This window comes from Pygoscelis adeliae, unplaced genomic scaffold (genome assembly GCF_000699105.1).
Source record: "Pygoscelis adeliae isolate BGI_AS28 unplaced genomic scaffold, ASM69910v1 Scaffold243, whole genome shotgun sequence".
Taxonomy (NCBI): Eukaryota; Metazoa; Chordata; class Aves; order Sphenisciformes; family Spheniscidae; genus Pygoscelis; species Pygoscelis adeliae.
The window spans coordinates 657,361-673,796 of NW_008824363.1; the positions used below are offsets into that span (position 1 = coordinate 657,361).

The 16,436-nt window shown below is 38.2% G+C and overlaps 1 protein-coding gene across 1 annotated transcript in view; it reads left to right on the plus strand.

Annotated features, from left to right (window-relative positions):
• DHX15 (DEAH (Asp-Glu-Ala-His) box helicase 15) overlaps positions 1-16,436 on the plus strand; it is a 99,191-nt gene that overhangs the window by 46,006 nt on the left and 36,749 nt on the right. The window contains exons 3-6 of the mRNA XM_009319896.1: positions 5,699-6,111; positions 10,687-10,880; positions 12,026-12,185; positions 12,596-12,814. Of these exons, the coding sequence (XP_009318171.1) occupies positions 5,699-6,111; positions 10,687-10,880; positions 12,026-12,185; positions 12,596-12,814 (986 nt within the window). The remainder of the gene's footprint in view (positions 1-5,698; positions 6,112-10,686; positions 10,881-12,025; positions 12,186-12,595; positions 12,815-16,436) is intronic.

Genomic DNA, 16,436 nt, shown 5'->3' on the forward strand with positions numbered 1-16,436 from the left:
GGGAGGGGTGGGGGAGAGCCGCGTGCGGCGGTGTTGGGAGGGGGAAGGGGAGGAAGCCGCCGGACTAGCCGCTTGGGCGAGCTGGGCTGGGCTCCCGTCGCGGCGGAGCCGGGGGCGGCGCGCTGCTCGGCCCACTCCCCCGCGCCCGGCTTTGTCTGCGGCTCTTTTCGTTCTTTATCTCTTTTTTTTTCCCTTCTGTTTTTGTTTTCTTCCTTCTTCCCCTCTCTGGCTTGAGAGGTCTGGTAAATGTGGTCCTAGAGGTCAGCGTGAGGTTTGTTCCGCCTGTATAATTAGTGCCTAGCATGGTATGAACGTTATTCCTTTGTTAACGTTTTTCACTCAGTAACCGGCAGGGATATGCTTGACTTTAAGTAAGAATCGATGGCGAGGTGGGTTTCGGGGTAGGGGTCAGGGGAGGGATTAATTTTTTCCTTAGTTTCGCAAAGGATAAAGTTTTAGGACTGTACTGCACAAGCTTTAGAAGATTTTCATTAAGGTTAATGAAATTGCAGGAACACAGACAATACACTGGTGCTGTTGTTTTATACATAGTTGTATTAGAGCCTTCTCTGTGTAATCTCTTACCCTCTAATGGGGGAGGGGGGGGAAGGCCGGCAGCTCTTTAAAGTAAATTTCTGAAGTCTAAAGGAACACAAACAAATACTATGTTTATCTAGTCTGTCCTTCTTGATGGAGCACAAAAGACTTCCGTGAATTAATCCATTTCTGAAGTCCAACAGCATTGTTTTGGACCGGAGTATTTATCGAAGAAAAATGCTTAATCTTGTTCGCAAAGCTTGCAATAACTAAAGGTCTACCATAGCAGTTAGTGTTCACTGATAAACAGCCTTTGCAAAACTTGCCTTTTTTTTAAGGTGAGCTTGTATAGCTTCAGTTTTTAGCCCCTAGAGTTTGATGCATTTTTCTCTGCTAAACAAAAGTGAATGTTATGAACATCTATTTCCTGTATGTAGGATCATCATAATATTTTTTTAAAATAAATGTATTGAGCTATTTATCTCCTTTAATACATTTTTGCATGATTTGCCAGAACTTGAAATAGTTCTTCTGTGTATACGGAAAAGTTGTACATATGCAGCTTCTTTGTACATACAGGTTTTTGTAAAATTTTCAAATGGTTATGCCAAAACTGGGCATTATTTAAATGTGGTACAACTGTTATGGTTGCTTGTAAAGATAATCACAGGTCAGTATTTCCTTGTTTGTATGTTGGTGGGTTTTATAGTTTTGGTATGGTTTTATTTGGCATTGTTTTTCCTGATTATCTACTATCATCCTGAACTCTTACCGTTTTGTATATGCTGTAATGAGTTCCTGCCAGTGGTAAAACTTTTAACCGGAAGTCTTTGACCTTTACGGTACCCAAAAGCAATACAAGTGCTGGTCTTGTGGCCCTTCTTTGTCGTCTCCTCCTCTGCCAATAAAAGTGTTAAATGGCATAGGACTGATAAAAGTCACTGTAAGCATAATTATTGAGTGGGATTATTTCTAATATTACTTGAAATCTTAATTCATGTGGCACAAGCCATACCAATGTTACATTGTCCTGATTTATTTTAGGGTCATCTGGTTTTACAGCTTATGGAAGGCTGTAAGGAAGATGCACAGAAAGATTTCTTGTTAATAGCATGTATGTACATGTCTTCCTCTGTGCTGAGAGTGCCTTTATGCAATGTAGTTGGTTTTGGAGCTGGATTAAGCTGAATTAGCTCCTTGGATGGTTACCACTTCACATACAGAATAGTAGTTTATCTTGCATTCAAACCTGACCACCTGACTAAATGTGAAAGTTGTATCAAGTTACCCTGTGTTTTTTTAGTTCCTTTTTAATTGAGGCCTGTATTGGTATGTGTGGCTCTACATGGCAATGATGCCAGACCTACAGGCTTGTAATTGTTGGTGTAACCTTAAGCATTGGTGCGACATCTGTTTTCTTCCAGTCTTGAAGTATCTATGAAGTAAAAAACTCTTTGGAAAAATGGGAATTGTATGGAAGGTTTTTGGTTACAATGTTTGTGTGAATTGCATACATACTGTTTAAAATCTGTTAATTTTTTCCAAACATACTTAACTTCAGTTGTCGTGTAACATCACAGTTTCTGTGTAGTGGGATGTATCATTCAGACGAATTGTACTTTGTTTATTATTGTATAGAACAGAAATCTTCCTGTAGCTGCATTGGCTTTTTTGCATCAACTATTGCCATGTCTAGTAATGGAGAAATAACACTGATGTTCTATTAGATGTGCTTTGACTTTCACTGTGATGATCAGTGGTTTTACCTTGTGCCCTTTGTTTCTATTTTCATTTTTATATGCTTTTCATCCTCTGACTTAGTTATTGCTACAGTGTTTCTTTTGTATCCACGTGTGTGTATATTGTATATGTGTGGACGTAAGGAAGTGAAAGCAGATAGCAGACCAGACTACTTCGCTTGAAAAACAAAGCAAAAAAACCCACACCCCTTCTGATTATGGAGCTGTTATGGGATTCAGGCACAAGACAAATGTGATTAAATTATGATTCTTTTGTTGTTTATTTCTGGATTTGAGATCAATCTTCTCTGTGCAATAATGAAAAGTAAATTAAATGTGACAGTTTATAAATGAAGAACTGCCAAGTTGCATTTTTAGAAAGTTTAGTAAATTCATATGGCAGCATAACTGTCGTTCCTCTTTTCTCTTGTTGACCAAAGGAGTCTGGATGTGTCTGCTAAGTTTCAGTAATAACAGGAGACTAGGAAACATTTTTAGGAAAAGGTCAAAGTGCTGCTATAAAATGACAAGTATTAGAGAGTAAGTTTGAGGGCATGTTATATGTTGTGTTATTTCTGTGCTGAGATCTGGTTGCCCCCACTTTCTTAAAGAGAAAGAGACAAAACTCTCGATTAACCTGTAAGTAGGTTTTTTTACTTCTGAAATGTAGATAGAACTTGATAGGCTTGTTTTCTTATTTGTATGATTAAACAGCTGTAAGAGTTCAATGAAGAAACTGAGAAATGGGGGATTAACAGGACTTTCCATTCTGGATCGTATTTGTAGTCCATTTAATCCACTGTCTTGTTCTTGAGGTTGTATTTTTATCTATGCTTCAAGCCCACACAAATTGCTACCAACACAGAGGACAGTGCTGCTCTCTCCCTTGTGTGCTGCAAGTGAGTGTTTGGGAGACTAGATCAGAGAACTGATCTGAGTTAGAATTAACATTGGTGGAGGGTATCTAGGGTTCTTCACAGGGCCATTGAAGTACTTACACCAACACACGGGAAGGGTTGGCAACACTGTGGGTCTGTTCATTTTAGCAGTAGTGCTGGTTTATGTGAGGCTGAAGCATACCTGAAGATACACTTCATGATCTGCAATTTAGAAGCTTCTGACATCATACGGTTTAAGTAAATGGTTATGGAATAGTTTGTTTTGTTGGTGTGGGGTTTTTTTACACTTTGACTAGATATCAATGAAGAAGAAAAATCCTTTGGAAGCGCGCGTGCACACACAAACCAACAAAACCCCCCTGCAAAACCCCATTAGTAGCGTGTCTTATTCTTCCCTTCAGTGAAATGTGTGCTGTTACCAGGTTGTGGCATTTTATCCTGGCTTTATGATACTTAAATTGCTTTTATACCTTTATTTCCTTTTCTTATTAATGATGTTACTGCGTGAGCATGCACTTGTTTATCCCAATACCTGCAGATATTTAAAAATCTGACTGGGAATAGCTCATTAACTACAAGTCCAAAGCTTCATTCCTGTCTGATGCATGCTATTAGACTCTTCCACCATTAAGTGTAGCATAATGGAGCCTAGTTCCTTCAGTCTGTAACGGGGGTAACTTTTCCATGCCAGAGAATATGAACCTATTGGGTTCTGCAATATTTGCCTGCCGTTTTACAGTAAGAAGAGATTCCTAGCTTGTACAGTATTTGACTGTGTTAGAAGTAACGTTGAAGCTATGGTATCTCAGATTCAAGCAAATGATCTAAAAGGCCTTAATTTTCAGATGATCAGTGTCCAAAGCTTTAGGAAAACCTATATAAAAGTGAGTTAGGTAAGTGACAGTAAACAGTATGTCTTGTAATCCTTCTTTATTTTCAATGGGTCTGTGTTAAAAGAAGTCGTCTTAAAAAAACCTTATTGCGACAACCTCTGAAGCCATAATATGTTGAAGTATTGAGGGGACAAAAATACAGCCTGCATAGATTACATTTATTTATGCAAGAACAAGAGTGGTGGTTGTTTCCCATGTGCAGCACATTTTGAATTAAAATTTATAGAATCAGTGCTAATGTAGTCTTGATTACTTAATCTTCCCTGTAGGTAGGAATTTGCTTATTACTTCACCAGTTAATATTTGAATGCCAGCTGCATGTTAAAAAAAAAAAAAGGCTGGGAGAGGAGTGTTTGCCACCAGTTTTTAGAAATGGTCTCTACTCTTTCTTTCAGGCATGCCTGAGTGCTGGTAAAGAAGAGGGGGAGGTTTTGTTTTCCCTTAATGACTGTTCCTAAAAATGTTTATATGTGCATTTACTATAAAGCTGGTGTTGACTTAGCTTGTTGCTTTGCCTTTTTGATGGGATTCCCGTTAACATAATGCACAAAAGAAGCTGAAGCTGAGGAGATCCTCAGTTTTGCAGGCAAAGACGCCACTAATCTTTTGATTTACACTAGTTTAAAATGTGATGGGGTGTTTTTGTAAAGCACGTTATTTCAAAGTGCTGAATTAGGGTAAATTTGGGATTTTTATTAAAAGCATGTATCTATAGTTCTTTGCGTCAAACTGGGCATTTCTTTTCAAGTGTTTTGGTGTTTGTAGTGAGGGTGAGATTACATGCAAGAACAAGTACGTGGATTTGCAAAATCAGAAGTTGCCACTAAGACTGAGGCCAGAGATTGAAATTTCAGTGGATAACTATGGTGAAAATAGCGCTGTTTTTCTTTTGCAAGTGCAATGAACTTTTCTTTGACTTAATATTTGGAACAAATGGGAATACATAAATGCTGGTTGTTTTAAGTGTGTGGTAGGAGATGATACTGGAGAAGATGGTACAACTTGGTTGTGTTGGTTAACAGTTGGACTTGATTAATTTAAGGGTCTTTTCCAACCTAAATGATTCTATGATTCTGTGAATTGTAGTGGCTGGTTTTAAGTCTAAGTTTCGGACTTAACCTGTATATCAGAGTTGTTTGAATCAGAATTCTATGGAAGACTTCGAACAAAAAAAGTTACAAAGTCATTGTGGGATGTTAAAATCAAACATTTTTCCAGGGCTCGCTTATCATCTTGAGTTAGTTTTTGTGGGCTAGCATAATTCCCTTGCTAGGTAGGCAAGAAGACTATTTAGTGTTCTTCTGTTTTTCTGCAGCAGCAGCAAGTAGGGATGGGAATAATTGTGAGAAAAGTCTAGAATGTACAGCTCATTCTTTATAATCACTAAATGAAGAGGGTTAAGATGATGCTCTCCATGTGATAGCTTTCTTCAGTATTGCCTGTAGTGAGAGGAACTGTGTCAGTGCTTATGTACAATGCGTGTAACTATGTATATTTAATATTCAGTATGCATCACATACTGTTACTCTTTGATGCTTATCCTTCCAGGTAGCTGTTTGCAAGGCTTTAAAAAAGATTTTGTTTATATCCACTTTGTACTAGACACCTTTAAAGTTGCTTTGTATTTAAATTCCTACTCTGCGTTTAAATATTCAAGTATCTCATTTTCTGCTGTGTCTCTTAACTCATTTTAGGAAAGATCGTGACCGGGACAGGGACCGTGATGATCGTTCTAAAGATCGCGACAGGGATCGTGACAGAGATAGAGATCGTGACAGAGAAAGGGACAAGGAAAAAGATTTGCGACCTACATCTAACTCTACGTATTATGCAGCTGCTGGGTTACCAACTATAAAACCAGCAATGATTCCACACAGTATTAACCCTTTCACAAATCTACCACATACACCACGATATTACGACATCCTGAAAAAAAGGTTACAGCTTCCTGTCTGGGAATATAAAGAAAGATTTACGGATATTTTGATTAGGCATCAGTCATTTGTGCTGGTCGGAGAGACTGGGTCTGGTAAAACAACACAGGTGAGTTATCTATATGATACTGCTGTTTTTTAAAGGTTGAGACTGTTGCTAGGGGTGTGTGTGGGGGTGAAACTTCCTTTGGTTTCTTCAAATTTCATTGTGTAAGAACACCTAAGAAATTGTGAGCAAAACTAATTCGATGAATGTTTTATTTGCTCAATGAATATGAAAGTGAGAAGAATTTTTCAGCATCTTCCACTTTCACAATCCGGTCCTGTTCTCTGGCCCCTACTTCTGTTAGGCTTTATGATTGGTAGTTGTCTTTCTGGTAAAGGAAGATAAGAGATGTTAATGGCTAGACAGAATTCTACTAATCCACAAACTGAGGTGATGGCTCCAGATTTACTTCTGTAGTTTATTTAGCTGTTTGTGTAGGTAGCAGCTGGAAGGTCGGAAAAAAATACAGAAATGGGGACTTGTAGCAGTAAGTTTCACAATACACTAACAAATTTGAACTTAAAGGGAATTGAAATGTCAGGTACAATTCTGACGAGATCTGATTGGATCATATGTTTTGGTGATACTCAAACTTGAGAGGAAGTGACTTGTGTTTCCTTGGTACCAAAACTTCTCAGAGGTCATATAGCTTTCCAGTGCTGCAGTTAAAATCACATTTTTTTGTAGATTCATGGCTTTAAAAATCTTCCTCGGTACTGAAAATAGTGATAACAGATCTGCAGAGCCTCCTTAACCCTTAAGAAGAATTTTTGGGACCAGTAAACTGGGAAGATCTAAGGTATAAGGAACACCACTGTGTATTTATAGCAGGACAAACTTGCTCAAAACTTTAATCTATCCTCTGGTTTGCTGTTTAAAATCTGTGTGGAAAAGTGATGTAAAAAAGTTCTGTGTTCTATAACCTGATAAATTCCTTTTATCTAGGCAGAAAATAAAAACTGAAGGATATTTTAGTCTTTATAAAATGGATTATAGCTAACTTACAGTAAGTCTTACAGAAATTTTTAGTCATAAAATAAAATTTGGATGTCTAGAAAATGTGAAGGACATAGTAGTACATTGAATACCTTTTATAGCTGTATCTGAAATATTTGAAGTTACATGCCCTTCTTGCTACAAATTTTAGGAACCAATGTCTTGTTTGGAAGGTATCTTATTGCATGATCTGTATTGCTTTTTTCACATGTATAAGCTGAGACCAAGATTTTATAGAATTCTTCAGAAAAGTTTGATTATATAGTTACTTAGAGATAGTATTCTGAACATTCATGTAAAAAAAAAATTGATACTTATCTATATGAAAACAAGATTTCTTGTTGCATGATCTGAGAATTTGAAGACCTAAAGGGTGTGTATTCTTTATATCTGTGACTTAAACTTCAAATACATCTTACTGTCATGTCATTCCCCAGGCATAAAGCTTTTCCTGAATTGTCTTACTACTTTACCCCTTATTTTCTAGAAGGACTCGAGAAACCTAAGCCATCTTTCCTAAAAATGGGATTTAAGCTACCAAAAGCACATAAGCTGTCTTGGAAGCTTCACTGCTTCCTCTGAATTCTCTCACTTTATGAGATTGCAGATATGTTTTGAAACAGTTAAGAGTGTCTCTGTAGGAACGGATCACTGAAAATGATCCTGCTGCCACTTAATGAAAACCTTGTCTTGCATGTGATAGTGTCACATCCCTTTTGTGATCAAGCGCTGTCTTAAAACCAGTTGGGGGGTGGTTGTTGTTTTTCTTCTCCTTACATTCATTGATCAGAGCAAGATAAATAATTATCTGTGGTTAAGAAACCCTCTAATGCTCAAACTGAAGGTGTACTTGAACTATTTATGCTTGCTTTTATTGGTAAAAAGTTGGCATTGTTTGAAATACATAATGAATTGTTCTTCCAAAATGATTATCTTACCTTTCTTGGTGATAGTAGAAGGCTATATGGTAGTAGATAATCTTTTTGAGTGAGCTGCTGCCTGTCAAGTCCCTTCCCTGATAATTATGTGCATATTTTCCCTTCAGTCTTGTAGAGCACCCGAGTTTGGGAACGCTTGGCTTTGACAATGGAAACAACAGGAGATAAAACTTTTCTGAAAGTCTTGTTCCACATAGACTTAAAAAACCCAAAGCACTGAAGAAGTATATTGGAAGCCAAGACTGTTAATTTTCAAGTCTTTAGTATTTGCAATGGCTTGATTTGTAATTTAAACTTCACCCTCTAAGTTAACTTTTCTTTAAATGCGCTCAGAATATGCTCAGTGGTGGAACGGATGTGCTGAATTTCTTTTAGAGGTTAAGTACTTGCTATGATTGCAACATGTGCTCCCTTTTAAATGTGGGATCATATGTGGTGCTGGTATAATAACTTAAACTTCTTCTGTGGATGGAATAGTAGAGTAGCATCTGTTTTCACTTGAGAGTCTTAACTATAAGGGTAGGATGTTTGTTGACATAACAAGGGATGCCACTTTGTCAGCAAGTTTTCTTGTTAGGTGAAGTTCAGAAGCAAGGTGATTCTGAGTATTGCTTGATCTCCTGCTGTCCTTGCAGTCCGCAAGGGAATTGATATGGGTAAAAGTCTGATGCCTTTCCAACCAATGAAAATTCTAACGGAGAAAGTTTTCAATAAATTAAAGTGGCTCAGAAAAGCCAGAAGGACAGTGCTCTTCGCTCTTCTACCCTGCATCCCTTCAAAAACATGACTTTCCTTTGGCTTTGGAATAGTCTTTAACAGCCCTCAGTGCATTTATCTTTGATCTTAGAGGCCACTGTATGTGTAGTCCCTGCCCTCCTCATGTTTATGGCGGTTATATTTGAAAATCTCTCTTCATTAAGAAAGTCCTTGAGGTTAAGGGGGGTGCTAACTAAAGCTATTCCTCATGCTTTCATATTGATAATAGGGCTTTTTTTAAGGAAAGTCAAGGGTTTTGGTGATTTGTAGGTGTTTTGTGTCAGTGGAGTTGAGTTAGCTTTATGTTAGGTTTTACAAGAACCAGATGATAAGAAGTGTTTAGTATATTCCCAGTCACGACTGAAGTAGAAAATGTAGTATGGCACAGTCCTTTACCGTAGTGTTTGTATTTCTTTTAAAGCTGCACATGAAAAGTATTCTGGTGGTCATCTAAATCAGCGTAACACATCGAAGTCTTTGTAGCCCTTTTCTTTCATTCGATACCAGTGCTGTAGGTTTTGCTCTTTACTGGAAAACTGCTTTAAATTATTTTTACTTCATGCTACTGTGTCCCAATAGACCTGCTGTTTTAAAGTTTATTTCAGGACTGGCTCTGTTTAAAGTCAAGAAGCTTCACCTAATATGCTTAGAGTTGAGTTTTTATTAGTGACTTGGGAAGCAAATTCCTTTCTCTGCACTGCACATTAGAGAAGTGTGTATATGTTACAGGATAAGGTTTCAGGTTCATGCTATCAGTGTACAAGAAGTGCTATTATTTTTAGTTTTGAATAGGATTTCCAGAAATTTGAGTTCTTTTCTTGTTGTGGTTTAACCTCAGCAGTCTGTTAGTCTCCTGTCATATTTTGATACTTTGCTTTCTTTTTTTATTTATAATGGAACATAGTTCCCCATTTAAAAAAAAAAAAATTCATTACAGTCTACACTTGTCTGCTTGTGGGTATGTTTGCTTGTGGGTATGTTTTAGTGTTCAGTTATGTCCATTTTGCTGTGGAAATACAGTATTGTAGAAGAAAAGTTTTCCTGGTTTAAATTATACTGCTTTTCCTGTTACTCAGCATTGGTGCAATGTATAAATGTTTTTTTTCCTCTGTAAATGTGAGCTTTTAAGAATACTTTGAAAACCAATTGCTGAGGAGGAGTGCATTTTATTTGATCTGTAGACTTGGAACTAGTTGTGCCTAGAGATGCCTCCTCATAAAACGTCACACTGGGAACACGTTAAGAGTATTCCATCTTCATACTGACCTTAGAAATTCTTCTGAATAAAGCTTATTTTGGGTGATTGTTACTGTTTCCAGATTCCTAACAGGAGCAGAAAACTGCTGACTGACAAATAAAATGAGTGCTAACATAGGAAGGAAAACATAGGGGTTTCATATATGGTTGATAAAATTTCAAAAGAACAATAATTAACCAAATGAACATAATGTTTTATTTGTCGTGATTCCTGGCTAAGACCATTTTTTTATATCACTAAAATCTTTCTTTTTGCTTAATGTATTAATAAGCATTACTTTTTAAAGCCACAAAGTATAATTTGCTTACTGTAAAACTTAAACTGTGCTATGGATCTCAAAATTCTGAATGCTAACTTTAGTTTTGGTTGCTCTGGATCATGTTGGCTGCTGCTAAATATCTGTATAAGGTACTGATCTAACAGTGCTTAAAGGTACTGTGAACCTATGTATTTCCCTGATAACTTCAAAGACAGTTATGTGCGTGCTTAATGTGAGTGTGCTTTATTTAGTGTATTTAGTGGCATTGGGTCCAACTAACTAGCCTGTCTGCTTTCATGCTTTGGATGTTTTTGTGCATGCAGTTGGCATCTCAGTGGAATTATAACTAATGTTATTTGATACAATACAAAGGTTACAGATTACATCTGGCCATTTGAAGTTTGTTTAAAACTGAATTTTATTCTTGACAGATCCCTCAATGGTGTGTTGACTACATGCGCTCACTACCTGGACCAAAGAGGGGAGTAGCATGTACCCAGCCTAGGAGAGTAGCTGCAATGAGTGTGGCACAGCGGGTTGCTGATGAGATGGATGTCATGCTGGGCCAGGAGGTTGGTTACTCTATTCGATTTGAAGACTGCAGTAGTGCAAAAACCATTTTGAAGTAAGTATGGCAACTGTCAGGTAAAGGTATAACACAGCCTGCTCGGAGGTGGGGGGAATCACAGGGTGGTAAAGGGTGTGAGCAAAGTTATGAAAGCAGTAATGAGGAAGGCAGTGAATCTATGGACAGGCACTTTCTGTGTCTGAGTAGAGAAGGGGTGACAGGAGCTACAGCATGAGCTGAGAGAAACCTGGGGTGTGGGGCTTGAGTAGAACTGTAAATGAGTCATTCCTCCTAAAGAAATCACTGCACCCTATGGAAATTAATTTTAAGCGATCCATAAAGAGGGTGATCTGAAGAAGTATTTTTATGATTAAGGTGCTATTCAGAATAAAGCCCTTCAGCATTCAGTTTCTCTTCGTGTTATGCATTCAGCTGACCTTTGTCTGTGGTATCTTCCTACTCAGGGTAATCCTGGTGAAGTTCAGTAGCTTACTTCAGTAAGGAGAATTACCACAGAGTTTCAAAACTGGCCTACACCTGACTGTAGGACACATAATCCAGTGTTTTAGTTGTCAACTGTTCTAGATTCCTGTGCTGTGTAGGTGGAACCAGGCCTACTTAATACGTCATTTGTAGATGGTGTTCAGAACGCTCGGTTAAAAAGGATTCCACATAGTGTGGTTCAAGGAATAGTGCTTTTCTATGAAAAAGATGTCTTCTCCTTTGCTCATACAAGTAATTGAAGGCTGGGAATAAAGTTAATGTGTAAAAAGAAATTGAAACAAAATAGAAAAGCAAAAAGCAAACAGATGGTCTGCAAACAGAAAAGGGGAGAAACAATTGCAGAAATAATATTTCTAGAATTTCAGAGGGGGTTTTTCCCTTTCTTTTCCTGTCTCTGACTGTAGACCTGAAAGTCTGCCAGTAATAGTCTACAAACTAGTTGTAAATGTTGCTAAACCTTGCTTCCCCCTTTTTTTTTTTTTCAAGCTTCCCCCCCCCCAGATTTCACTTGTACTCCGCAGTAATTTCTATTTGAAAACTTAAAATGAGCTTGTTGGAAATAGTTTACTGATGTTTCTATTTTTAAAAAAGTTGATGAAAAGCTTAGTTCAAGCAACCTGGTAAATGATATGGAAGAGGATTCTGTATCAGACTTACTTAGTAAAATCTGTGTTTAAATTGTTTTTGTTTGTATTCAGGTATATGACTGATGGTATGTTACTTCGTGAAGCAATGAATGATCCTTTGCTGGAGCGCTATGGTGTTATAATTCTTGATGAGGCCCATGAGAGAACACTGGCTACTGATATTTTGATGGGAGTTTTGAAGGAAGTTGTAAGACAAAGATCTGATTTGAAGGTCAGTAATGATGAAGCCCAACAGCATCTCCTTTCTAGTTGCATGCATACCAAATAAGATATCTGTGTGCTTACCATTAGTTGATTTTTATAAATCTACTAAAGTAGATAAACATTTTCTTGATCTAATGATAATCTGTATTGGTAAGATAACCCTAGGAAATTCTTAATGTAGTTTGTATTGATGAAAATACTAGAAACAACATAGTTGTAGCTTAACCTTTCTGTATTTGACTAGGAATTTTTTTAGACCTTTGTAACAAGGGTGCTGTATTCAGGTGATAAAAGCATGCTTAAATCACAGTCAACAGTCGAGTTTAGTTTCTTACTATTACATATTGTATGTATAACACTTCATAAATTCTTGTTAACCTTTGGAGTAACTTTTTTTTTTGTCCTCCAAACCTACAGGTTATAGTTATGAGTGCTACTTTAGATGCTGGCAAGTTTCAAATCTATTTTGATAACTGTCCTCTTCTAACTATTCCGGGTCGCACCCATCCTGTGGAGATATTCTATACTCCAGAACCAGAAAGGGACTACCTTGAGGCTGCCATTCGAACAGTGATCCAAATTCACATGTGTGAAGAAGAGGAAGGAGATCTCTTACTCTTTCTTACTGGACAGGAGGTACTTTCTTCCCTTTTTTTTTTTCCCATCCATTGTTCCATACAGAACCTGTTTTAAGTGGCTTGTATAGACTGAAATGTTTAGTTTCCTTTTCTAGTTTATCATTTGAATGACCTGAGGTTCTCTACCTGCCGTATACTTCAGGTCCTTAATCATTGTATGTATCTGTAACATGCATATGCTATGCAAGCCCTCTCTAAAATGAAAATTCTCATCTTATTCATGTACCTCCAAAATAGAAACTTAGAGTGTGAACCCTAGGTTTGTACTGATGTGAACTCAAAAGTTCTGGGTACTTGGTAGCATCTGTGTTTTGACAGTCATAAAGATGTGTTGCCTCTTAGATGAATTTTAAAAGACACTTGACAATGTTTTCTGGCAGGTTGTCTCCTCCCTTAGAAAACTAAAACAATGACTGTCCGTATAAAAGCAGATACTCTGGCCTTTACATTTGTCTGTCTTTCTTTGGAGTATTGCTGTGAGTTAAAGTACAGGTAGGGAAAAATAATGTTGTGGCTTTGAAACCTGCCTGTTTAGTTCTTGTTAGAAGTTTTAGTTCAGACTAGTCTGGCAGGTGAATGTGAGAATTTGTGAAACAACTGTTGCAAGTGGATAAATGCAGCAGTGGCAACAGAAAGGAACACTGCTGTCCAGCTGTTTCAGGAGATTTTGTTTTCTTACCGGCGTGCTAAATCAGGATGGTCTTTAACCTTTCATGAAGAACAAATACTTGCCCTTCTAATTATCAATTAAAAATTATGTCCTTACTACATCAGTTGCTATGTATTGCTCTGAATAATTTGTTATAATAATTATGGAAGTTGGGGCTGGGGGGCACTGCCTTTCAGATGTTATCAACTCTGAGCACCACTCACATTTGGCAAATGGCTCTAGACCCAACTGGTCTAGTACCAGCCAGTCCTACAGAGGTACTCTGTTCTCTTGTACGACCAAATTCTTTGATTATGATGTATTATAAACAAATCACAATGTATTATAAACAAAATTTTAATAGAATCATGCACATAATACACATTCATATATGCAGATATAATTATGCATAAAAGTGTCTAACATTATCCCTGTATTGCCTTACTGAATCACTTAAAACTTGCATTGGTAAGCCACCATCCTGGTTTTTTTTCGTCTAGAGTTCTCCAGTCCACGTATCCATAGATGATACTGTTTCAGGAGCAGTGGAGTGGCTCTGCCTGGAGCTAGTCTGAATTTAGCTAGTTAGCATGAAGTTGAAGTCTGGTTTAGCTTCTGTAGAGGAGCTTTGAAGTGTTATATCCATTTTGACTCATGATGTTTTGGGGCCTCTGAGGCCCATTGTTGAGCCTCATAATACGTGTGTACTGCTGTTGAATCTAAAGTGATAGGACCTACTGTAATCTCAAGAACTAGAAAGTGTGCTCTAGGTACGACTACCACTATGTGGTTTGGGTTCAGTAGGCTTAGTAGTTTGGGTCTCATCATGGATTTTTGTTGGGTCAGAGCAGAAATGCTCTGTAGTTCTTTTGTGTTCTGGAAAACGATATGAGCAAGGTGCAGGATGATTTGATTTTCTTGTCAGAAAGATGCATTTACAAAGCCAAATGAAATTACATAAAGGGAGGATGTTTTAGGTGAAACTATGCAAGTGTGAACTGTTTCAAGAGGGTGCAGATAAGGAGTAATTGCAGTGGTCTAAGGCAGAATGAGGGTCCTTTACTGGCTGCTGCCTTCACTTCCCACTGAACTTAAAGTAATGTTATATGGGCGATAAGATGGATAGCAGTTAATTAGTACCGATTAGTTAAGACATAAAGTTGATGATGGAACCTTGGAGATACTAGGGAAGATTCTGTGTTGTCAGGCCCAAAAGTAAAAAGAAGTTTACATTTGGAAACTAAAGGAATCTTAATTGTATAAGCCTGTTACTGGATGAAGATAAAATAGTTGTTAATGGTGCAGAAATAAGGGTTCAGTAAAAACTTCCTTCGTGAATCCTGAAAGGAGCAAAAGTATATGATTGTTGCATGAACTGTTTTTCAGTCCATTAGTAACAAAAGAGGATGTTCTAAAAACACATATTAAGAATAAACATTTTGAAACAGGACTTGTATCCCACAGTCCCTGTAAGGAGGGGAGCTCATCTGTTGATTTTTAAAACAAACAAAAACCTACCCTGGTATATCAAGGAGATTCCAGAAGATGGAAATAATATTCATGTTTCGTGCCAATATTCAAAAAAGGGATAGCCTGAGATAACCTGGATAACTGTAAGCCAGGTTGCCTGTCGTCAGTCACAGGCAAAATTGGAAACTCTGACAGGGAATTCTGTTCACAAGGAAATAGTATACTTACATTTCGGTCAACATGTCTTTCTTAGACAACAGGTTTTGTCATACTTGTTCTCAGTTATTGAGGTTACAGATTTGGTAGTCTAGTTGCATAGATAACGTGTTAAACTTGACTTTAAATGTCTCGAGACTGGCTCACCTGCAGATCTCAGAGGTAGCTGGTTTATTGTCTACTGGAATTCTGCTAAAACAGTAGTAGATTTCACACTCCATTAAGATCAGTAATCTGAGAGTAGGTGTAAAATCCTTACAGGTTAAACTTGTGGGGTGGGGGAGGCAGAAATAAGGGCACAGAAACTGTATAGATCTGTCTACATACCTTAGTAACCTAGGCACTTACAAACGCAAAGTGTGTTCTCTGCCACCCCAGTACCTTTTTCGTCATAAAACCAAATGCATCATTACACACAAAGAATAATAATCCAGGCTGCATCTGGACATCTGAACGTACAGATCAGCACTGTTGTTCTTGATTGTAGATAAATATACTGAAAAATATTGCTGTGAATTCTGGTGTTAGTGTTCCAGAAAGGTTTAAAATGTGGTGTTGATAAAACTGATGTTGCTACAGGCTACCCAACCGGGAAGACCGAGTGGATGAGGCCCTCTATAGACAGATAGGAGCAGCCTCACGCTCACAAGCCCTGCTCCTCATGGGGGACTTCAACCACCCCCATATCTGTTGGACAACATGGCAGGGCATAAGCAATCTGGGAGGTTCCTGAAGTTATCATTGATGCATTCCCTTCTCCAAGTGGTAGAGGAGCCAACGAGGAGAGGTGCTACACTGGACCTTGTTCTCGCCAACAAGGAGGGACTGGTGGGGAATGTGAAGCTCAAGGGCAGCCTGGGCTGCAGTGACCACAAAATGGTGGAGTTCAAGATCCTTAGGGCACCAAGGAGGGTGCACAGCAAGCTCACTCCCCTGGAGTTCAGGAGAGCAGACTTGGGCCTCTTCAGGGATGTGCTTGGTAGAGTGCCATGGAACAAAGCCCTGGAGGGAAGAGGGGCCCAAGAATGCTGGTTTAATATTCAAGGATCACCTCCTTCAAGCTCAGGAGCGATGCATCCCAACAAAGAGGAAGTCGGGCAAAAAGGCCAGGAGGCCTGCATGGATGAACAAGGAGCTCTGCGACAAACTCAAAGACAAAAAGGAAGCCTACAGAGGGTGGAAGCAAGGACAGGTAGCCTGGGAGGAATACAGAGAAATTGTCCAAGCAGCCAGGGATCAGGTTAGGAAAGCTAAAGCCCTGATAGAATTAAATCTGGCCAGGGAC